At 36.4% G+C, this 25,866-nt stretch overlaps 2 protein-coding genes across 3 annotated transcripts in view; one reads left to right on the forward strand and one right to left on the reverse strand.

The window, feature by feature from the left end:
* Positions 1-16,456, forward strand: Mlt (tubulin folding cofactor E like protein mlt). The gene is made up of 8 exons (XM_070305792.1): positions 1-290; positions 10,015-10,625; positions 10,857-11,259; positions 12,618-12,787; positions 12,976-13,084; positions 13,305-13,409; positions 13,762-13,939; positions 14,092-16,456. The coding sequence occupies exons 2-7, from the start codon at positions 10,027-10,029 to the stop codon at positions 13,912-13,914; spliced, it is 1,539 nt and encodes a 512-aa protein (XP_070161893.1). The 5' UTR covers positions 1-290; positions 10,015-10,026; the 3' UTR covers positions 13,915-13,939; positions 14,092-16,456.
* The window catches only part of LOC138938638 (uncharacterized), a 24,638-nt gene continuing 12,015 nt past the window's right edge, over positions 13,244-25,866 (reverse strand). Inside the window, exons 2-7 of one of the 2 annotated variants that reach the window (XR_011447733.1) lie at positions 20,287-20,356; positions 19,156-19,872; positions 18,576-18,813; positions 18,394-18,484; positions 17,824-18,141; positions 13,244-13,576 (exon numbers count right to left, since the gene is read on the reverse strand). Coding sequence is in view for 1 of the 2 variants with exons in the window: in XM_070305793.1 (XP_070161894.1) it covers positions 18,031-18,141; positions 18,394-18,484; positions 18,576-18,813; positions 19,156-19,872; positions 20,287-20,338 (1,209 nt within the window). In the remaining variant the exon portion in view is untranslated. Of the gene's footprint in view, positions 13,577-16,584; positions 18,142-18,393; positions 18,485-18,575; positions 18,814-19,155; positions 19,873-20,286; positions 20,357-25,866 lie in introns of those variants that run through there. The other variant, XM_070305793.1, reaches the window with a different exon arrangement.

Genomic DNA, 25,866 nt, shown 5'->3' on the forward strand with positions numbered 1-25,866 from the left:
GTTTACTAAACAAAGGAGCCAGTCCAACGCTGGATGGCGAACGGCGCGTTCGCGCGCGACGTCTCACTCGTCCTCCGCTCGAGGAATCGCATATCCGAGTCCGCGAGACGCCGTGAAGTTGCTGACGCGACAGAAAGCGCATCCCGCCCGCGAAGTCGAATGCGTAGGAGATAATCGTCGCTCGATTGTGTGTGCGCGCGCGAGCGCGTACATGCGTGCGTGTGTTTATATATGTATGTATGTATCCACGGATGTGACGTGACCGATTATCAAAGGCAATCTGCGAAGCAGTAAGTAAAGATGCGAGTGGCGTTCGAGTCCCATCTGATCCTTAACCCGATTTGACCCCTTTCGAGATCTTTTTCACGTCAACTCGCGCCCTACGTCAATCGCGGAAGTCGCGACGCGACGTTCGCGCTCGTCACGCTCGTGTGACACGCACGCACGCAATTACCGCGATTGCGTTACTATGCGTATACACGTCCGCGTTTAGTTTAGGGTCATCGAGATCTTTCTGGCAAGAGAGAGAGAGAGAGAGAGAGAGAGAGAGAGAGAGAGAGAGAGAGAGAGAGAGAGAAGGGCCTCGCCAAAGAGGTTCCTGGATTCGAATATGGACCTGATTGTCGATAGATAAGACTCGGAAGCTCGTGTCTCGCGCTCGCGCATCACCTCGGACAACCGTGTTTTCATAGGAAGCTATCGGGAAGCTATTTTGCTCATTACACATCCGTCGAGCGGTATCAACAATTAGATCTAATTGTAAGATGTCCGGAAGCGATGTGGAACTCACCTTGATATACAGGATGATTCAGTTAATGTTAGCAATTTTTATATATATATATATATATATTTTTTTTTTTTTTAGGGGACTAGTAACAAAATAAAAGAGATGAGAGAGTTGAAATATATCAGTTATATAATTATTGTCGTATACATATATAGGAAAGGGATGTAAATAGTTTGAAAATACAATAAAATGTAGACGTAAAGCCTAATCTCTTTCTTTGCCACATAAAATTTGTATGATTATCTTTTCGTATATTTAAAAGTATGATCATTTCTACGGAAAAAATAAGCTTATTCTTCATCTATTTTAATTTGTAATAATATATTATAAAGCATGAAGCATATAAAAAAATCTTCTGTCAATGTTAGCTTTCTGTCTAATATTTATTATTGTGTACACGGTTTATCACTTTTATTTTTATTTTTTATAGAACAATCATATCCTGTCTTTCGCATAATGGGCTTGGCTACTGCCGGACTGCAAATCGATCGCGCTGTTTCCGGTGCAAGCGACCACCTTTCCGTTACTCATCTTCATTAAATCGAGCATCTTTTTTTTTTTTTTTTTTTTTTTACCAGGACTCCTCTTTGTTCGTCGCATGAGATTTCTGGACAATCGTCGCAATTCTCGCAAAATGAATTTATCATTTTTAGAGAGTCGCAGATAATAAAACTTCGCGAAATATCGCGTAACTTTAAAGCGAGATAGAAAGAAGACGCCTTATTGGGATCGCTGAGAACTGTCGCGACACTTTGACAATTCGTAAACTCGAGAAAATGTGTTGCATAGATATAACTCGGAGCTTGTTGTCGCAGTCTTTATTCGCGCTATTTGCACTTTAGCGCGACTTACGTAACGTTCAATGAACGCGCCTACTGGCAAAAGCGTCTCTAAACGTCCGATCGTCGATTGCGCAATCGAATTCCAACGTGTCAGCGATGCTCCCCCCGCGACCGTTTCATTGTTTAGCGAATTTTACGATTACGCTTTCGCGCAAAGAGCATGTATTGTCACCGCGTAATAGCCTTGGTGAGATCAACAAGGTCGAGATAGGAAGGAGGATAGGATTTCATATAACTCCGACCCTCACGCAATTCGAGCACCATAAAGATTTTAATTAGGAGAAAGAAAAATAAACGGCGTCATTTATTTAATTTATAAACGGGAAAAGTGATCCCTTTAATACGAAAAAGAAAAGAAAAATGTGATAACAATCTCAACATCAACAAGAAAACTCAGAATAGGATGCTGAGAGAATAGATGAGAAAAAAGACAGATATAACACAAAAAAAAAGGTAAGATAGAATAGAAAAAAAAAAGAAAATTTAACGAAGACGAAGAAACAATGATCGTTTAAAAGAGTTAAGAGATATTTGAGCTAAGAGATTATGTTTACTATTATATTAGAAAAATATATGATGTCAGCGATATCGAGCGAAATGAATTACGAAGTGTATGATCGTATCGAAGGGAAATCTTCGCCGTTATTTAAAAACGATTACGCAGTTTATTTATTAGGTGTACAACTTTGCTTCCGCCGTTTTCCTATAGATGGCTTTAGCGGTAAGTAGTGGTCGAAATAAATACATCATAGACGTCATGCGATAAACTTGGGCATCTGTCAACATAACCCCATAGAAACATTAGTCGATTTGTGTCCGCGTCATAAAGTTATTCTCGATTGAAAATGTCAGTTTACGAGCAAAATTCTCGTCATTTGCGGGAGGTTTTAATTTTCTGCTTCAATATGAAGAAATCTACGGCCGAGGCTCATCGAATGCTCTCAAATACTTATGGTGAAGCCGCTATTAATGAAAGAACGTGTCGTGAGTGGTTTCGACGCTTCAAGAACGGTGATTTTCACGTCGAAGCGCGGCATAACGGTGGAAGAGAGAAGGTTTTCGAAGATGCAGAATCGGAGGCATTACTTAATGAAGACTCGAGTCAAAGTCAAAAAGAATTGGCACGATCATTGAGAGTGGACAATACTTTGAATCATAAATGTATAACCAGTTTTTTACAATAAAGCCTCGAATTTCTGAAAAAAAAAACGGCGGAAGCAAAGTTGTACGCCTAATATTATTTCTCTGATTATAGATCTTATCTCTAAAAACGCGAGATAAACTTGCTAAGCTCTCGCTAAAGTGCAATAAAATGCAAATTATTTTGACATTTACAACGCAATTGATGGCGCATCGTTTCGAAACGCGTAGTTGGCTCGAGATCTAATCAGCTTCACGTCCCATTGACAGCAGAGTCCTTTCATTCGCGATGATTTAACGCCTTTGTGCAACGAATTTTATCCTAGTGACGCGTTTAAACAACTTTTCGCGCATAAAATTTCAATCGATTTAAAATTATATTACGTAAATGAGGGAAGAAAGGAGCGTGTGTAGGAAAAGTATATTCGCGAGAGACGCGTTTGGATGTCAGAGCCGAAGTTTACAAAGATCCCTCGGTGCATTCGATCGCTAAAAATACGTCGCAGTTGCTATTGCATCGCCATATTTGCGTTATCGATCGTCATCGTAGAAATCGAGCAGCTGTGCCTCGTAGATTTTTCGATGCGCTCCCACGTGAATCTCCGTAAATTATTCTCCCGTTCTCGCTCCTCAAGATATTTCTTTAAATATGATCCTGCCATTATTTTTTCCCAACCTCGCATGCGTATAAAGAAAATATAAAAATTCCAAGAATTGTATCCTTTCCTCGAGATCGCACTGTATTTATATGAAATGAATCGTGTAGAAAAAAATCTCATAGAAATCGATATTAATATAGATAGAATCTTTGGTAAATAATTTGCGTGTGTATCTCTGGGATGTGCAATATTATCGAATCTATTTTTATCAGTAAGCAAATCAGGTCTGAAAATTGCCGATTGAGTTTAATCAAAGCAATTAATCTCATTAGCGGGCGAATTGAAAAATCTCACGCACTAGATACGTTTATTTTTCGCTTATGGTAGCGAGATTTTTCACCGGATGAATATATTTTCGCGAAACTTCCCGTTGCTACCTGCGATAAAGCAAAGTAGATTCCGTTTCAATTTCATTCTGCGACTACTTGGCCATTCTACGGAAAATGTTTCGTTTACAACACGGCAATATTGAGCAAATGTAAAGAAACTAAAATCCAACAAGATAGACGATAACGAAGATAGAAAATAAGATAAGACAAACCGAATCATCTCGGACGCGTTATCAGGGAATTATTCGCAGAAATCTAGAGTATTAATAAATATTTTTCGATATTGACACATGACTATTTGCATTTCTATTCTTATTTTCTCATATTTTTCTTTTATTCTGAGCTATTGCTTGACAATGTTTCGTCATCTTGACGAAGTAAAAAGTAAATCTGTAATGTATCTGGCGAAGACAATGCCTGACCTTATTAAAATTATCGAAATCTTGAAAAAAAATTGTCAAAAATTTTCCGATTATGTATAACTTCAAAGTTTGATTCGGCTCCCGAAGATTTTGAGCGGATCCGGAAGATTTATTCGTGAAACTCTCATAAAATGTCTAGCGATTCTTATAACGTAGTAATAAAACCGCTGCTATAAAACGCGCAGCTAGTTGTGCTCGAAAGGGAGAGGTTCGCTGCAATATAGATATAGTATTTTAATGAACGGTCTATCTATAATGCACACCGAGTGTTTCAAAACTATTGCGCAGCGTTTCTCAGCTGGAAGTAAATATTTTATATTAAATATTACACAACTTATACAAACGATCGAGATGATTTTATTTTGCAATTAGCGTTGATTCCCCATTTCGACCTAATCTCAGTTTTAATTCGAGCGAAGGTATATATAATGTTGAAAATTTCGAGGTCACGCTAATTATATCGAATCGTAATCATCAAATCTTGCCTGAAAAGAAACGGATTTTAAACTTACCGAGAGATCTGACAATGAAAAATTACATAGTGACTCTATGACACGTGTGTATATTTCTCCTTCTCTCGTCGCTACTGCTTTCTCACACACACATCAATTTAATTGCCATACGCTGATGCGAGACGCGTTTTTAGGATTCGAGAGACGTACAAACAGGAAAAAGAAAGAGAGAATATATATATTCCTTGATTATATATATAATATATATAGGATATTTCCAGTAGTGCGTCTATTTTTGAGATAAGCGGAATCGGGGGCATTGCTTATCGATTATCGCGTCGCGGTATTGTTAATAATCGCATCCGTTCGACTCGTAAAACTTGACAAGAAAATATTTCAATCGATCTACAAATTTTTTTTATAAACGAATTTTTCTTATATATAATAATTGATTATTCTAATAAATTTTTAAGGGTCGCGTTATTATTATTTTTTTTTTTTTATATATACAAAAATTAATTATCAGCTCTCTAAACATTCTATTATCTTTCGTCATCTTTATTCGAAATTTCGTCAAGTGTTTCGCCGCTTCAATTTTCAGCCGCTTTTATGAACTTGGCGCGGATTTAATGTAGTTTTACGCGAATTGCATATATCTTGTGAAAAATATTCCGCCAATGAAATTGACAGCGACTCTATGCAACAGAGATGTATAGTCATTGTGTGCTGTTGCCGCGAGCAACCTTGAACAATGTGAGTAATATTCCGTCGACACGGCTGCATTTGCGCAGCGGAGGAGCGACGCGAACTTTCGTCAATGTTACTTCATCAGGTTTTACACGTGAGACGTAAAAGCGAGACGTTCGTCGTCTCGCTCCGATGCGCGTCCGGCGCATTTTGGTTTCTCCCTCGCTTTTTTTTTTTTTTTTTTTGCGATCGGTGAAAGGCATCGTAAGGAAAGCTTCAATCTTTCCTAATCCGTCGTTTCCTACTGTATTTCCGCGACGCTGACACGAGAGACAAAAGGAGAGGAGAGAGAGAGAGAGAGAAGACGACATTTATCACATTCCTTTTTTGTGGATGAAAATATAAAATTTAAACGCGTAAAATACGCATCGACCGATGTCCTCCTTCGCGATTTAACCTCGGTTCATATTTGAAATTTCGAAGACTTATCGCCGAGGCTCATCGTTAAACGCGCATTTGAATTTATCGCGTCTCGTTGGCGCTTTTATCCCGACCTTGAGATTTCCGGTCTGTAGAGGCGCGAAAGATATTAAAGGATAAATCAGATTGAAAATCCTACATTAGACATTTTTACAATTAGCGGAAACATATAACAAAGCAAGCGAAAATGAATATTTCGTGAAATATATAAATTGAAAATATTACAAATATCATAACGCGAGATAGAAAAATAATAAACGATAAAATGTCGAGATTCATATACATTATATATATATATAAAAAAAAAATTATATTTTTATGAGAAATAAGAAGGTCGGCCACGTTCCTTTCCGACGTTCGAGCGTTGTATTAACGGCAACGTGACTGACCCACTGCGCCGCCAATTCTATCTGACATTTCGTAATCGTCATCACTGTCGTATATTTAGCGTTACGTTACGCGTAGCTGGCTGCGCGGGCGAACGGGATGCAAGGCTCACTTTAATACCGTTCAAGTCTCGCAACTCAGCTGATTGTCAGCTGCGATTCGTGTGTATCCGTGCTATATGCTCGCTGATGTCTCCTTGTCATGTTTTTTTTTTTTTCCCCTTATTGCGTTAGCAACAATACAATAAATCGCTAACTCTGTTAAGAAGATAATAAATTACCTTAGAATTGATTTGTTTATCTCGTAGGGGATAATGTAAAATAAAATATATTTTTGTGCAAAATACACTCGCTTTCTATTTATATTCTGTTGTCATTTATACGTGATGATATGTGATTATTTAATTAATATTTATTACGTATATTTATATACATTACGTATATAACAAAATTAAAATTTAAAAACAAAATTTAATTTTGTTATATCAGAGCCTTTAATTTATTATTTATTACGTTTATATTTTTGGATCGTCTCGTCTCTCTTTCGAAGCAACGAATTTCGTTTCGAATCTGTCGAATCTACTCGGGCTTCGCTTTCAGTGGTCGTATACGAAATATAAATATTCTTTTATCATATAAATCGAAACACATCTGCAACCAGCGTGAAATTACATAGAGAGTGAATCTCTTACAATTGTATTCCATTAACGGTTTCCGTAATTCGTAAAAGGCTGTTCTAAATCCACGGCATTCTCGCTCTTGCTTTTCTCTATTTTATTACCAGCTGTGGGCTATTGTGTATATGTCTAAATAGCAAATCGTGTGATTTCGCAAGCGAGTTTGAAATCGAAATTGCATTTCTCGCTTAAGAAACACGTAATTATTATCATGTAAATTCGTAAAATAATAATATATTCGTAATTCATTATTCGTGAAAAAAAAATAACATACGCGATTCTCCACAAAAGCATCTCGTATTTTTCGCGGAATTATTTTGTAACTATCGTGCGCGCTTAATCTTCCATATATCATTAGGTAAAAAATCCATCTATTGCATTCGCAAAAAAAAAAAAAAAAAATTATCTGCACTGTATGAAAGATCGATTGTTTACATTTTTCGTAATTTTAGAAAGTCGTCTCGCGAAAGAAGATGAAAATCTAGAACACAATTCCCAGATGTGCGGGAACGTGTCCACTGACCGTGCCGGGACTTTCCCGGGCCCGAACCGCGTCGAGATGGAGCAACAACGAACACGCGCCTCCGATTTTAACGCGACGCGCGATGCAGTGCACGGTTTTCGTGGCTTACGCCTCCCGTTTGCTCGCTCGTAGAACGGAGAAAGTTAATTTCGCATGGCCGTTGAACCGATATCGCCGACTATTACGTATAGGAGTAGGAGAGTCGAGCGCGCTCTTAGAGATCGCGATTTATAACATTCACTCCTCTAAACCGATCCTGTTCGCCAATCGACGATGCCGCTGGAGTCGCCTGATCAAAACCAGAGCATCCCGAATTAACCGTTCGCGATATGATACGCGATATGTTTCTCGCCACATCATTGCCGATTCTCTCCGCGAACAAGCGTATCCGAATTTTCGATGCGCGAGTCGCTTAAGTTTTTTTACCATAATTTCCGTTTCATTTCTAAAAATCATATAAAGCTTGAGATGCTTATTTTCTCTGGAGGATGTCCTTGTGTTCTTGTTTCAGTTCTTCCTATTCTTGTTCGACGAATGCGAGGGATTTCGTACTTTCTTTTCCTCAAATAAATTTAATTGCGCGGATAGAATCTTTTAGAAAAATTGTGGGAGTTAAAAAAAAAAAGAAAAAGGTTGAGAAAAATAATTAATTCGTCTCATCGCGTATATCATTATTTGTCTGTCGCGATGAATATTTGTAGAGCGCGAAATTTGCATCCTGATTATGCGAGAATTGTTCTCCATAACGTGTATTTTTTCGAAATGCGCGGGCATGCGTAAATTAATGAAACATTCCAGAATGTGCGACGCGATGTAATCGTGATAGCCTTCTTGCATAAACGCAGGTGTAATTTGACGTGCGCGCAGCGAACGGTCTTTTTACAAGTTACATGTCGTCCAACGTAACGCGGTCTTTCGAGCGGGCTCGAAGAATCCTTAAAGTTCCCGATGCATGCAAATTCTGCGTCGTATAAATATCGGTCTTACAATCTCGCAGGATGTGGATAAGATACTAGATATCACATAATAGGAAGCGTTACCTCCTTCCTCCTGTCAAGATCAGGACAATTCGAGATGTCTCGATAAGCCGAAACTATGCCGGACGCTACACTTTCGCGAATACAAATGCAACAGTCTCACTCTCTTCGGTCTAATAAATAATGCAATTGTGGATATTAAAGTCAGGTACGTATCGTGTTGCGCGACACGTGGAAGATGGTTGAATTGCGGTCGTCATGCATAGTGAAGACGCGTCGAATGACCGAGTGGGCCGTATATAGCGTAGAAAGGCATTTATCGCTGATTGAAGATGTGGTAATCTAGGGCTACGTATTAATAATCATGCCGTGTATAATAGATTTAAAAGCTCGTCTCTGATGACTACTGTTGACGTTGCATAGCGAATCATCGCTACGCTCGAGAAATCGCGATACGATGAAGAATCGTTGAGAGTTTTACCTACAGTATGATATTAATTGAATTAATGGCTTCGAAATTTCAACTTGAGCTTGAGAACAAAAGCAATTTCAATAATTTAATATCGTTAAAATAAAGAATTAATTTTTAAAGTTAAACAAAAATATCTATGAGCTATTTAGTATATTACGTTATTTACATTACAAACTTGAATTATGACAGTTTAATTAATTTATAAATATATATATCTCTCTCTCAATATGTTATTTAAAATAGGATTATATAATATCTAAAATAATACGATTTTTTTCACGGATAGAAACTTTTCCAACCGATAATTTCTGAAATATATCTCTTCCATATGTTCTGTGTATCTTAGAGTTTCAAAAACAACCAAAGTGTCTATGATAAAGGTTTTTGAAGTATTTATCTGTGTATTCGATCCGTCCTAATCTTCAAAGTGATCCCAAAATAGAGATGGACACTCTACTCGTGAGATTCTTCAGTCTCTTTCTTTCTCATTTCGACTTCATCTTCAAAGTATTAAAATACTTCTTATTCTTTTTTTATACTTGTACATACTCGATACTTGTTAATTTTTTTCTCTTTTATCGAGAATGATTATTCTCAGTCGGCGCGCCGATAGGCAAAACAGGTTCAGATTCGTTCCGAGTTCCCTCGCGTGTCGGCGCGTGGGCGAGCCTGGGCGCAATCGCGAGGAATGTTTTGTGTCGACTACTCGGAGAACCAGTACCGGTTCTCAGTCGCTGCGCAAAAAGACAATGGCGTGACCTTAGCGGATATGGTGAGACCAGATTCTAACGTGTCTCGAGGATGATCGGCTCGAAGGTTTTTCCTTCTCTCCCTTTTTCTCCTTCCTCCTTTTATGTTCCCGCGGTATCGCTTTGTGTTATATTCGGCCGATAGTGTGCGTATTCACTCGTATTTGTATTTCAATTCTCATTCGGGGGGAACAGAATTTATATTTTCAAACAGATTAATCTCTCTCTCTCTCTCTCTCTCTCTCTATTCTCTCTCTTTCTTAATTTTTCTTCTTAAAGTAGCAACTTTAATGATATATTTAATATTTATTATGTGCCCTGTGCACATAATAATAATTGGAAGCGCTATTCTGTAGCACAAATCTTAACTGTTTTGATATCAATAAATTGTTGGATATTTAAAAAAAAGCATATTCTTTAAAATTTTCCTAGAATGCTGTAAAAATGCCGTCGTTGCTGGAAGCGCTGGAGCTGAAGTACGGCAGCTCGACGACGGACTGCTCGTTGACGGATGATGAAGCGGAGTCCGGCTCGCCCAAGGCCGCTTTGTCAGTGAGCATCTTCATCCCCAAGAAATCTCCACGGCATACAGTGCCGGCTTTGCTAGTGCTCCAGGACTGCGACATCGAGTCGGCGGGCAACGATGCCGAAAAGCTACGTAGCAAGTGCAAGAACGTCGAGGAGCTTGATCTGGCGCAGAACAAGCTGTCGCAGTGGACGGAGGTGTTCGGCATTCTGCAACATATGCCTAAAATCAAGTTTGTCAATCTCAGTTTCAATTGCCTCGCGGAGGTATTGGACGTCAAGGACGGTAACTACGATCTTCTGAGGAATCTCGTGCTGAACGGCACTAGGGTGTCCTGGTCGACGGTGCAGGGATTGGTGCGGCTTCTACGGAATCTCGAGGAGCTCCACTTGTCGTTGAACGAGTACAAAACGGTGGACCTCGATTACCAGAAGCCGGAGAATGTAAACCCGGCGCTGAAGAAGTTACACTTCACCGGCAATCCGGTGGAAATTTGGAACGAGATCTCCAAGTTGGGGTAACTTTCTTACGATATCGTTTTTCTTATGCTAATACAATAAAGAGGAATTGATTCATAATATACGGTTTATAAAATCATACTATAAAAACTATTTTTATCCACATTCAAAGTACAATTAATATTATCGTTGTTTCGAGATCTTTTAATATTCAAATATAAATAAAATTGCTTAGTTCGGTGGCACTCATTAGGCGTCGTCTATTCTTTTTTTTTTTTTTTTTTTTTTAGATATCTATTTCCAAATCTGAAGAGTCTTGTCCTCGCCGAGTGCCCAATCAGATCGCTCGCTCTAGAGGAAAATCGGAATTTGCTGCCCGAGAACGATCGACGAGCGAAGGAAGAGGACCACGGGCAGGATAACGAGAACATGAATCATTTAGATGTAGATGAGCACACGTCGTCGACGGAGGAGAAGAGAAATAGAATATTCGAGGGCAAGGTCAATTACGATAGATCTGAATCGGAGTCGGAGTCCAACGGAACGACCATCAAATCGCCTCACGATCCCTTCAGGATGCTGAGGTTCTTGAACATGAACGGTACCCTGTTATCGACTTGGGACGAGGTCGAGAGACTCGCCAGGTTCCCCGCTCTCAAGTCGCTTAGGATTCAAGGATGTCCGCTTTTCGAGGTAAGCGACTCTTCCTCTTCCGACGATCAAAGATTGACAAGTCTCATATCACGTTTGCCGTTTGGGAAACGTTTCGATTGATGTATCTCGATATCACGTTTCGTTGGTCGATTAAAGACCGGATGCGATTTCACTTCTGAAATGCACAATTCATTCTTTATCTTTTCTAAATGAATATTACACGTGGTATTAAATTTAAAATGAAATATCTAAATTTTGATATGCTATGTCTATAAAAAATGAAATAAATTTCTCGACGAGCCAGAAATCAATTCTAACAGAGAAGATAATTACAATGCACGCGATAGTTCGAAGTTTTAACCGTTATGTACTTAAAACAATAGGCAAAAATATGTTCCTCGAAGTAACGCGAAGCAAATTTATACGATGAACGATTAGGGAGAATATATGGTACGAAATATGATACGGTACGAAAATTATTTGAAGCGTAGGGTTATTTTCACTCTCTCAAAATGCGTCTCTCAATCTGAGCGTACTCGATGATAGACAGATTAGAGACATGTGTCTAATCTTTGACATCATCGAATGCGACAGTTGTTTGCGACTATACGTGAGAAATATACGTCCTAGTAAGCTCGAAGAGATCTTTCCGCACGGACATAAAGCAATTGAGTCTTGGCACTGTTCAAATAGGTTTACAGATTATTGTAACGCATGAGTTTCAAAAATAAGTTTTCAGAATCGATAAGCTCTACAAACGCATCTTGTACTTTCAAGTACTGTATGAATTAATTATGCGAAAAATATTCGCTCCATTGTATTATAAAACAGAGGAACCTCGTTGTGTTTCACATGTTAGAATTAGAATAAAATAGTTCGACACATGACGGTGCCAATTAAAACGACACGTGCGCGTAACATGGTGACCTTCAATTCAATGAATAACCAGTTTTATTACGGAATGTGTTTTCTATTCTTTAAATTATCGGCCTCTATAATTGCAGTCGCGATATATTACAAAGGTAATATAGTATAGCTCTTTGACATTATTTATAATTGATCTAAAATGCAATTCGAATTTTGATGTTATCTAAATCTGAATTATTATTTCAGATATATATATATATATATTCATTATCCTTTTTTTATTTCTTAATTTTTGCTTTTTATATTATTATTTCTATCATTAATTTATTATTTTTTATAGATCCGTTCATTATTAGAGCACAGCTAAAATGATGGCAAAAATTTTAAGATAATCTGTATAATCTCTCAAAATGCAAACATATATACATATATATAAAATTTAGATCTCTTTATTATATGTATTTTATTATATAGCAATTGACTTGTACGAATTTTGATTCACCACTTTATATCTCTCCATTTAAAATCAGAGCCCTCGCGAGTACACGGAACACGAGAGGCGGCAGCTACTAATAGCTCGGTTGCCAAACGTCGAGACTCTGAACGGCGGCGGCGTGATATCGTCCCAGGAACGCGAGGACGCCGAGAGGGCTTTTATACGTTATTATATGGACAAACCGGAAGCTGATCGGCCTGAAAGGTGAGTCTCGAAATCGTCGTTTCTCCCTTAGTGAGCAAGGCGATCGTTCCGAATGAATCTTATACACGTTACAATTCTGGTTTTCCCGCGGTTCTAACTTTACTCGAGCCTATTAGAGTATTCTCGTTTTACGACCGTCGCTTCTTTACACCGGAGACGCCAACTTGACCCCCTTTTTCAATTTTCAGATATTCCGAGCTTGTGGCTATTCACGGAAAGTTGGATCCCTTGGTAAACGTGGATTTGACACCGGAGAAAAGGGTCAAGGTCACGTTCACTTACGGAGATCTCGTCGAGGTATTTAATTTTCGTGTCAATTTTCATCACACTTTACATAAATCTATCGTATTAAACAGTAAAATTTGCAATTTGAAAATTAATCCAGTCTTGTTTTTCGTCTGAGAATTGTTTTTAATACAATTAAATATGAAGATTATATAAATTTTTATTCGCGACATGCATAAAAACAATGTCTGCACCAGACAATGTATTCAGTTACGTATTTTCATTCCTTTAGGTACGATCGGTCGATGTATATAGAACAGTTTTCGAATTAAAAACCAAATTGGAAAGTATGGTGAAAATTTCTGCCAATAGAATGAGACTCTTCTACGTTGACCAGGTAAGCCGTTCCGTTCTACATTAATTAATATTATTTTTAATATTATTTTCGCAGAACGTTTGGTTCCTCGATCGTTCCTTTGAGAAACCCGAAGTCGCGATATAAATCATACTGTCCTTTCATATGATTCCTTATCCTGGATACCATCGCTTGAAATTTGTAACTTCCTGTAAAAAATATTTCCCGAAATATTAGTAACAAGGTATGGAAACAATTTCTCGGTGTACCCTATATAAATTTCTGCTAATTATTAAAAACACGATATGTTTATCTCATCATTTACAATAAAATCGCGAATATATCCGTATATCAATTTCGAGGAATACGCGCGAAATGAATCTCGACGTTTTAGGTAATGAAGGCGCAGTACGGACCGGAAGAAATGTTGTATCCGAACAAGCAACTCTACCGATACAACATTAGAAACGGCGACGAGATCATCATCGATAGCAAACTGAATCGATTCGCGTCTACGTCTTCGGCTACATCTTCCATTCGTTCCTGAAGAAAATCGTCACGCGAATCGAGCGGTATTGAAGAAATCCAATAGCTCTTCGAGTTTTTTGATCTCTTACTTATTGCTTCGCGATGCGAATCGTTTGTTGCTGAATTTTAATGATCCCATCGATACAGATCGATAGAGAAACACCGGTTTTCATGATCGCATTTATTAACGTTGCAGATCTGATAACCAAAAACTGTTACAATCGGCGAAGGATAATTCGGAAACGTTCCCATGCATGGAGGTATATGTAAACTAACAGTTTAGAAGAATTGCGAATGTTGTATCATACCGCAAATATTTCAAAATAATAATAACAAATAATAATAAATAATAACTGATATACAATAATCATGAATTAGTGAATTGATATCGAGTGAAATTTTTAGGACACGAAGTATCGCCTTAAAAACGATATATTATTCCGGAAATTATTACGAATTATCGCGATCGATGCACTTTGATCGCAGCAAAATCGTCTGACGTTGTTATATATAATTATCTATCTGTATAAGAAACTCATCCATTGTCTCTATGTATGAACTTAACCGCTACTAACGAATCTGGCATATATAGAGAATAATTGTTTCCAGTGTATACCTGTACACTTAGATAAAATAGATGGTCGTCGATTCGTAAGTTTTCTCTAATGTAGAATATAATTTTTGTCAATTGTAGGCGACAAAATGTAATGGGAAAGGATTGTACATAGTCAATATTTCAATTTCCAGCCAAATTCGATGTAGTTACGATACGCGAGCTTCAGGAAAGTTTATCTTTTTATTTATCGACGTTCGACTTAGGGGGCGATAGGGATTCATATAGGGAAAAATAGTTCACATAGATTATGTGACATGTTCACGTAACCCTAAGATAATTAATGTCAACACGACTGTAACGAGGTGCGTTGCTATTGACGAAGAGAATGAAATATTTTTATAGATCAAGGTCACAGTTTAGCTTTAAAAAAGTACTCGTTCATGACGAACGCGTTTTGTTGCTCTTTGTCAAACACCGGGCAATGATAAAAGTGTTTAAACGTCACTCGCAGCTGCCGTTTCCGTCGCGCACGTATTTTTATAAATACGAAGAATGCGTGCGATCTTTTGCGAGGGTCATTTGTGCGTAGATGTAACATGCCAGGGAAATCTCGTGCTTAAGATTAATAGAATGTATCGTTAGTTCGCAAGTGTCATTCACTTTTATTATCATCTTGATTTTTGAATGATCTCTGTACTTTCTCTCAAAATGATACATTTATACAAAATCTTTTTTCTCAATCCTGCGCGAAATTAAAACAGCGTCATCAGTTTTCCTCGTCCTGTCTAAATGATTTAGGATTAGGATATTGCAGCGTTTAATCCGGTAAAACATGAGAAAAAGAGAAATTTACGAAACTATATAAGATTTACGTAAAGTTGAGAAGCTCTGTGTTGCGATATACATAATCTACTCTCGATGTACTTAAATATAAATTAAGTACTCTCAATGTTTTTTTTTTTTAATTCCATGATATTGAACTATATAACGCAGTATGAGTAAACTATTGTATATTATTGTTTCGTCGCAAAGTGAATGGAGATCATATAATACATTGACAACTATGATCGTAAGATAAATTTCCAATATGTGATTTTATAAAAAAAGTTGCATATAATTTAGAATTGCTTTGTTCTTTGAATCCAGTGGCACCGCGCAAAATGTTCAGCTACGAGAAGAGCGTTAGAGAAAGAAAGCAGTGTATCGAGTTTCGATCTTTTTCACTCATAAGCAACGAAACTTGAAGAGTCACTCATGCCTGCCTTTTACGCGTACTAATGTAATTCCGATACTTCTAACACTGCCCTGTGAATATTATGAATATTATGATTCGGGCTGTGTGGCAAGGCTCTCTATACATAAAGAGAAACATTAATCGAATTCTCTTGCAGCGATGCGATGCTAATAAAAAGTAGCACAGTTTGCCAATAATAATAATTTTTGATCAACGATTAAAGGAATATTCGTACAGCAAGTTTTATTATATTATTATACAAATTTGATATTCTTCTAATTGATATTCTTTAATACAAATTATCAAGAAATTAAAAGTATTTCGTTACATGTGCTCGGTAACGAAAGAAGACATGTATAGATACAAGTTATTTTGTTCGTGATATCTAGAATCCATTAATAACACACACATGATTTTCTTACGATTACGAATCTTGCTACTCGAGAAATTCGATTAGACGTTTCTCGGAGATGGAAAGAGTATAGGAAGACGTTAACTGTCGGATACCAATGTCATTTTGCCTTCGCGATAACAGTACACAATTGATGCGAATCGTTTGGTCGATATTAACAAGAGACGGCGAAGAGCGAAAGCGAAAATCGATCACAAAGGAAGGATAAAGACGGATTAGTAGAGGAATTCCATGCTGCATGTGTCTAGTCTCGAAAAAAGGAACTCTGCATTATTCTCATTTTATATATAATAATACGATCCTTTTTTTGTGCTGGCGCAAATGTATGTACTAACGAAATAAATCATTTATATGACAAATTGTTTTTGGATGATTTTTGCCTTATCTTTCTCTCAATACACTTAAATAGCCATGATTAAATCTTGATTGACGATTAGTTTTTGAATCATTGTCACAAAAAATGACAAAGAGCTAATTAACATCCATGGTTATAAATTATAGTTTTAGTTTATTGTAGTATCTGAACATTTTTTGGGAGATTTGAACAATTTTTTTAGATAAAAGCTATACGCTTATATTATGCATGTATTAATGTTAAATAAAAAAGCGATTATAAATCTAAACCCATAAAAATTCCGACGATTATTATTCTATTATTGATTCAAATTGAAACAATCGGAAATACACTTGCAAATAAAGCCTACGGATAAAGAAATGGGACGGCGAAAGTTAATCTATAATACACGCGTTTTATTCACAACCGTTACCATAAACGAGCCGGATGATAATTTTATATATTTATTTAAACCCTACGATCTATCACAATGTATTTTCTATATTAATTTTTTCCTTTCGCGGATGTATAGAAATATATCTGACTAAATGTGCTAAAGCTAACTTAAAATTAATCGCGCCTCACATCAGACGCAACGCCACAGACACTTATACATAAAACGTTACAACAATATATATATATATATATACATCGGTATAAGCTAGATTCGTAATGGAAAACAACGGAATCAATATTCCTGCTGGATATGTCGTGAATGCATAAAGCTAGATCTACGTACGATTTGGTCCGATCTTCCGTAAATCCGATTTTCGAAAATATTTAAACAATTCGTTAATATGGCCGAGCTAATCACCATAATCGTAATGCAATTTAAAGTGAAACTGTAGAAGACATTAGTATTCAATCCAAGATTAAAAAGACATTGGTAAGTACAATATTGTACATACTGATTCCAATTCGCATGATTGGAAGTATATTGTACTTTAATATATATATAATTGTACTCCTAAGAATATTATATTCTTTTTTTCTCTCTCTTTCTTCAATATCCTTATTAAATTATTTCTTTCTTTTTAATTTAGCCAAAATTCTAGCTATGGACTAATATAGTCTTATTTTGTACTCTTACTTTTCTAGACAGAATAGAGGAGCGTTATTGTATTAATTTAATAATACAAAGTACATCAATTTTTGTTTATTTATTGCACTATATATCGTTAATGGAAATATTTGAGAGGAATAATTGCGTCACTTCCCGCTTAAGTTTGCGACTTTACGGATCGCATGCGTCGTAGAAAAATATAGAGACGATGGAGAAGTGACTTAAATCAACACTCGCGCGAAACGACACACGAGATACGCGTAGTCTCGCAAATTTTTGATCTACAATTCTTTACGTCGTACACAGTGGTAACGTTCATGGTAGCTTACCTTCCTTGATGCAGCCCACTGAGACTAATTAACGATTCTTGTAGACGAGCGCTGCACATAACTCGACAAAACTTTTCGCGCGATAACCAGAATACACACAGACTAGTGTAAGTACTATTGCTCGAGCAGAGAGATTTGCTCGTGCGCTTCACCGTCGGAAATGCTGAACGTTTCAATTCTTCTGCCGGGATGGGTTATCTTCTTTTGTCATAGTTTCGTATGCTTAACACTGTCCGTCCAGTAATTCTGTATTGTCATCGCTTCCAGCGAATTTAGGAACGAGTCATTATCCAAACTGTACATTTCCTCCGAGTTATCCTATGAAAATAAAAGATATCTTTAGTAGATCCGAAAATTGTATTACTTATCTAGTGAAATGAAACTTTATGAAGAAAAACGTTACGACGTTAGAAGTGTATTCCTGAATTTTATTTAAAGTATAAACACGTGCATTTCACTAAATTATTTTCACTAGCACGCAGTAGAAGAATTATCCTATATGTATAATATAATTATTGATTTCTTCATTATTAAAGAATTATCTATATACATATATATAATAATACTAACGCGAATGGTGGAATCGTCGATGTAACCGGAACTATCGGGATTGCTGCATTTATCACTGTTCAATGTTTGCGGAGGATTCAAGTACTTGCGCCTGAAAAGAGAGCGAAACAAATTAACGCATTACACGCGAACGCAGGCGTGTTATACCTAATAATTAAAAGCATATTATAAGACTTTGTTACCTGTATATAATAAATCCGAGACTACCCATTGTACTAAGTAGAGCCACGGTCGCCAAACAACTGCCCGTTATAGCGGCTATACCGGCGGCGGATGTCCCTGAGCTTTGCTGTTCGGCCTTGTTGCCGTTATCGGTATCGGTATAATCGGAAGACCGATTGTCTCCCTGCATTTGATCCCTCTGGAAGTGTTGCGTGAAAGAGTTCCTCGCTCTGCTCAGACGAGTTTCACTCACGCCAACTGCACATTTGTTTTTTTTTCTTCTTTTAATTATGATTTTCAAAACACTCAAGTTTTTTGTATTTGCTAAATGCTAATTAAAATATAATTAAAAAAATACAACTGTTTTATATCTAGTCATTTCTATCGTGCGATAAATGAAAGGATGAATTAAGTTTAAGTTGAAAAGTGGAACAAAATTAGCAAGTATGAAAAAGGAGGCCAATGAAGGCATTGTGAAAATCAACGTGAATTAAAATACAATACTAATCTTTTATCTTTCGCGCAAACTAACGTCATGGCTGTTAATTGCCCACGAAATTATTCTCTTATTGCTTTATATAATTCCTCCAAAGAGTTCACCTTCAAGAATAGATGCCGCTGTGGCAAAGTGTTGCGTCTGGGCGACCACCTCGTCGATTTCGACCTCGTCCTCGGACCGATTGAACGTCCTGATCGCGGCGTTACCGGCAGCACCGGATGCGGATAAAGACATTAGAGAAGACTTTGTCCTGTTTAGCGACAGGTCGGCCTTGTTCATCTCCTCTTGGAGAGGTAACACGGTGAGGTCCTCGATCTCGTCAAAGCTGTTGTTTCTACCGGTGCCGCTCGACTGATTGTATCTCTCTTCCTGATCGTATTTGGGTCTACCCGACGACTTGCTCGTCGTCAGAATCCACGTGACCTTACTGTCCTTCTTCGTGGTTGGATTCCTAATCCTCTCGATAATGCGCTGCGCCGGTGTCGTTACACTAAGCGGTATAACGTCGGAGATATTTCCGTGGAAGCTCGATTCGTTGACAGCCTCGTGATCGGTCGCTTCGAGACCGGTACTCCCACGCGGCTCCAACAGTGACGAAACGACAGTAGTGACGGGTTGCTGCCTGTCAGCCACCACGGCCGTATTCGTCTGGGGATAAAGACCAATGGCCTTGGCGATGCGAGAACTCGGCCTAGGTGACTTCGACGAGCGATAGATATCCTCGGTCTCGATCGGCGGGGATATCGTTCTCGGGGATGGCTGAGGCTGCTGATTGACAGGATCCGACGTGGTAGACGGCAAGGGATTCCCGAGAATAACTGTCATCAAAAAAATCATATATTGATATTTGTATAAAAATTTTTCACCTATGAAATTTTGAAAATCAAGTTCTTTCTCAAGAATTCGGCTAAACTTCTTTTATACATATAAGCGCTTCTTATTAATTTTTGACATATTAAGAATATCTTAATGATTAAAACATTTATATTTAATTATACGAAAATTATTTAAAATATATTATAGTTAAACATAATTGAATCTTAATGATTGAAATTATCTTCATGAATTATTTGATTGCATAAAAAGTGATTTAATTAAGATACTACCTGAATTCATCTATCAAGCTAATGGAAGATATTTAATAAAAAAAAAAAAAAAAAACAAGATTATTTACATATTAATAAACTTACTATGTTAAAATATTCGACAAAAAACTGAATAGAATGACTCACCAAGAAATTGCGCGGTAACCCAGAACCAATGCATCCACCAATGTAACGTCATCGCGTCATCTGGATGTATCTGAAAACACGAGTGCATCTTTACATAAAATGAACCAACGTGCGACAAACGAGCGGAATGATCGATCGTCGCATTATAAAACTAGTTCAAGTATATTAAAATGCTATTTAGATTCGAACGAACGAATGAATAGTTAATGTTGGTCACTTTATCAAAGAGAAGGTTAAAAATTACTGCGGTGATTAATCCGCGTGTTGCTCAATCGTGTGATCTGTGACTCATTTCGTCGCGGGAGGAATTTTAGGATCGGCAGTTCCCGGTTCCAGGAATACGATTACGAAATAACTCGATAAAATCATAACATATTCTTTATATTATAGAATATTAATAATCCGTAATAATTTTAAATTAAAGATAGATTTCGGGGGCATCTATTTTACGCACCGTGGCTTCGTGCGGCGTAAAATGTTGGGGAAAGAAGAGACACGTTGAACAATAGGATACGGTGCGACGACGGTCATGCTCTGTTGACTGCAACCAGTTGCAACTCGCGACGTGACGCGAATTGTATTTCATGGCATTACTTAAAGATCGATTGTCGTGACTTTTCAATTTTATTATCCGACGAAAGAGAAATTTGCTCGATAGAGTAATCGCGAGTAAATGATTCTCTATCGAAACATTCATAGAAAATTAATCTGTGATCGATTCAAGACATATTAAAAAAGCTTTGTTACTCGAACACATGCGCGTTCGAGTGTATTAAATCTTTTAATTTTTAATATTACACACAAATTTGTATAATTATAATTTTGAACTTTCGAAAGAACAATCGTATGTCTGTATAAAGGAAGTTGAAGAGTTGGAGGCAACTCTTATGAAACGTCGCGTATATAGATGTAAATTGCTGTTCTTCTTCATACGTCAGATGCTATTTTAAACGCAAAAGGTTTTTAATTCAAAATACACGCTGCAGGCATTCTATTTTCATGCATTTTACCGCCAACGATAAAATCGATGGATTCATTTTATAAAAATCTCTACCTTCCAATATATGCTCAAAATTAATATAAAGAAAAGAAAATTATTCTAAATAAATTAATATAAATGGAAATGATCATTTCCTTTTTTTTTTAATTTTACGATTTTCATATAAATACTTTTATTAATAGAGAATCACGAATTTTTGAAACTTGAGAAAAATGGAATTGGTTATCTTCGAACTAAGGACATCTCAGTTACTTTGACAAATATAAAAGCAAATGAAAATATCATATATCAAAAATTCTTTCGTTTAAGAATTTCAGATAATTCTCATATACGAAGCCTTCCCTCGACCAAAGTGATTATAGAATTAAGGAGCATGCGAGACACACGCGTACGTGTTAGTCAAGCCGGTCATGCTCCTCCGAGCATGTATAACTTAGTCGCACCTTTGCGCGGATACGCGGCACGGCGATGGAACCGGAAGACGGTAGAGAGAGATGCTCCGGAGAACGTCGCAATTTTTTCCCACTGATAATTCAGGCTTAATAAAGACAGCGGAACAATGGCCGCTCTCCTTCTCTGCTTGGGCGACAAAGGGGGTCCGGTCTCGTTGACAATGCACCCTTCGCACATCGGGTGTGACTTCATTCATGGACCGGAAACGCTCGCGATCTCGTGAACGTCGTATCGCGTCCATGAATGAGGCGCACGCAGGTACGTGACTGGATAAGTTTTACGACGCTTCCCGACATTCTTGGAAGTGAGAGAATAAAAGAAAATTTTCGAAATACGAGGACTTTCAAGTGTCAAATTATTTGAAAACATTTTATCCAGCTCCTTTTTCGACGCTCGATATTTGGTTAACGTGACTTGGAAATTATTATCGACATGTAAAGATGATATATACTCTTCGATTTTCGTAAATAACGACGTCCGATTTACGCCGACCGACGCGTCAATAAATTTCCGCGGATTAAGAAGGAATTGAACGAATCAATTACATCAAAATTTGATATATCTTAATTTATAAATAATATAAGATATAAATTAATTTACGAATAAAGGTAAAGAGAAATTTATCCCGTAAAATATAAATTTAATCTTAAAATCGTAAATATTATTTTATATCAAACTAACACTTTTTTTTTTTACAGTGACCGCATACAAAAATTCATGGAAATAAAAAGGTTTAATTCTACAGGACAAATCTTTGATTTATTAATTAATTATTAATTTTATAAATATTTTAAAAATTTTCAAGTGCTTTGTATGTTTGCAATGTCGAATTCATGAATCCCGAAATGTATTAATTTATTGATTTTTGACGTAGCTGATCCGTCCAGTTCCTTCTTTAATGCAGATTGAATTTAATATGTTTACGCGAATCTAACGGCGTTATGCCGCGTTCCATTTCGTTTCGAGATCAAAAAGAGATAAGTGCGAATAAGCATACACTCGGATCGCGCTAATGCACCTACTGGTTAATTCGCTATGTATGAAACGAATTAGAACGCGTAGGCACACATTTACGCTTCGTAAATACGATCCCGCAAACGATCGCCGCAAAGTATGAAATTGCGCGCGAAGTGTAAGTAGATAAAGGGGGAAAAAAAAAAATGCGTTGCACATCGCGCGTTGCATAACGCAACTTCCGCGTACTAAGCCTCGCCCTATTTCATTTTTGGGTAAAAAAAAAGAAGAAGAAGAAAAGAAGAAAAGAAGAAGAAAAGAAGAAAAAAGAAGAAAGAAGAAGAAGAAGAAAAAGAAGAATGCAAAATACGTTCAATTATAAATATGCCGTTAACGCGCTTATAATTGTTGCTCGCATTAACGGTAATTAATTGCTTTAATCCAAATGTCTGACTCTTGTGAGAATAAAGTCAAGATCGATAGAAACTCCATTTTCAAAATGGATAATCGCATATGAGAGTATATATATAAAATTGCTTTATCAAATTGAGGAAAAATATATATTGTATACCTGAGAGAAAATGTCAAACTAAAGTTTCTTATTACATAAAGGATTTAAAGCTTTTCTTTGGATTATGTTAATTATGTCGACGTACATGAGAAGATTAAATCACTCGTTATCTTCATTATCGAAATCGTAATCCAAACATAAGAAATCGAAGAAATTATAAATTTTACAAAATTATTATTTTTCAAGACTCAAGTTATCAATGGGTTATTTTAACAGAATTTAAATTATTTTTGATATTTCAATATTGTAAAGTTTAGAGACACAAAATAACGATATAGCTCCCCAAAAAAAATTAAATAAATAGCACAAACGAAATTTAGAGACTCAATACCGAAAAAAAAAAAATTATCAAAATGCAACTATAAAACACTGCAAACACATACCGGAGGAGTAAATCCGCGTGGGAGGTGTTAACTTCACATATCGTGTACGTTCCGTTCCACTTGATTTTCAGATCAAAGAGATAATTGATTTAATGAATTCGCTTTTACTGCCTTATACATATTACTCTTCGTGAAAGCCTGTGAAAAAAAAAAAAGGCCGTTTCGCGGTTTAGGCAGCAACGTATAATCCGAGTTCAACAACCGCCGCGTATATTAAGTTCCCCGAAGCGGATACAACGCGTTTAATATACGTAAATTAGCGGCGTAATTCGGTAGAATTTTCCAACTTTTCTATCGTTTTCTAGCGTCTTTTTTTTATCCAAGACTGCGATCTTTCATGTAGTCACCGTTTTCTGCATCTTCACATGGATCGTTACCACATGTTCATTTCTCACGTCACCGAGAAATTACAATGTAATTTATTATCTTTGATATCATGCTATCGAATTATAGTGTCGAGTCACGTAACTGCAATCAATTTGTTAAATTGCAGCCTTTTCGCGCAAACCTTGACTTTGTCATCTTTGCATATAAAGTGTGTGTATAAATGTATATATCTAAACGTTATAACATCTTTAATATAACTTTGATAATTGCGTGTAATCGAATTCTTAAACTAATTTATCAGAATAAAAAATTATTTTTCTTAAAAATATAACAAGACTTGTGGTATACGACATGAAGGTTTCGCTGTTCAATCCCATTGCTTTCGATCTTCAAATCTGATTTATAGAACATTCGATAAAAAGTGGGAGAAATGAGCGCGACAGGATACAATCGCTGGAGCATGACACGTGGAAATGCATTATTTTACCTCTTGATCGTACAATCTCCGGAAAGACCGTGATAAAAACTAACATAACAGCATCGAATGGAAAACTGATTTCTTTGCACTTGATTTACTTTCCATGTTTATCTCAATCAATATATATGTTAATCTGAGTTAGATTTAATATAAAAATGGGATTCAATTACATTAGAGATCTCTAAATCAGAATTATTATGAACAGTATACACTCTTCAGAAATACTCAACGTCATTGTTTTCGAGAAGGTAAACTTTAAAATTTTATGTCAGCATTTTCTCTATTAAAATTGAAATTATATAAAATAATTTTTTTTTTTTTTATTTTTTATTAAGAAATTAAAAATATATAATTTTTATTATTTTCAGTTACCAACTACACACTATTAAAAATTGAACCCTCTTATTATTATTAAGTATAATTATTTTATTAATAAAATTATAAATATAATGATTATTACATTATCATTAAAATATTATTATTATTATTATTATTATTATTAAATATTATCATTTTAAAAAATGCAAGAGATATTTTACGCAAGACATTTCTTCTTATTACAATGTAGTGAAGCGAGAAAAAAAATATTACTGCACTTCTTGCGTAATCATAAATCATCAGACCGCGAAGATTGTCAGATTGTCGAGTTATCGAGCGAAATGCATCGGGAAGAGAAATATCGGATTATTCTATACATAAAAGTATTATGGTAAGATTATCAAAAAGTAACTATTTTATGAGATATTTAATTTTTTATATCAAAAGATGTCAGATTAAAATATAAAATAACTCAAAAAGTACTGAATAAAAAAATAGTTTATTATAGTGTTTTGGAAAGCTCTCGAGGCAAGCTACAAGAATACTAAATAAAAAATGGGGGTTTCCATTTAAGATTTTAAAGTTGACCTTCACATGACCTTCGAATGACTCTTCAAGGTCAAACCAATGGTACCATCTTATGGCCCCCTCGAAACCAAACAACTTTTGTCTGAAACATTTTTCCGTATCTTCCATATTTTTCGAGATATTTGCCTGAGGAGATTAAAATGGGACACCCTGTATATGACTGGTCAATTTTTAGTATTCTCTTTATAGCTTTTTTCCAAATTTTGAAAATTTGAAATTAAAATTCAGTCAAACCGAAAATAATCGTATAATGCCCCACGCTCACGAGCAGGAAGAAAGAAATCACGCATTAAAGAAATGTCAATGTTTCGAAGCGAATTCGGATAACAGCAGCAGCTCGATCGTCTTCGATATCATATTCGCAATATACAACTTTCACATGCATACACGCGCATATTCCGATTGCAATCTAATTTCCTCCGTGAAAATTTCATCGCATTTCGATGAATAACACGGTCCCGATTGTAGAACACACGACGTGAGATCGCTCTTTTCGTCCAATTAATCT

This window comes from Polyergus mexicanus, unplaced genomic scaffold (assembly GCF_030449975.1).
Source record: "Polyergus mexicanus isolate NDT 795.1 unplaced genomic scaffold, iyPolMexi1.0 SCAF_13, whole genome shotgun sequence".
NCBI classification, from domain to species: Eukaryota; Metazoa; Arthropoda; class Insecta; order Hymenoptera; family Formicidae; genus Polyergus; species Polyergus mexicanus.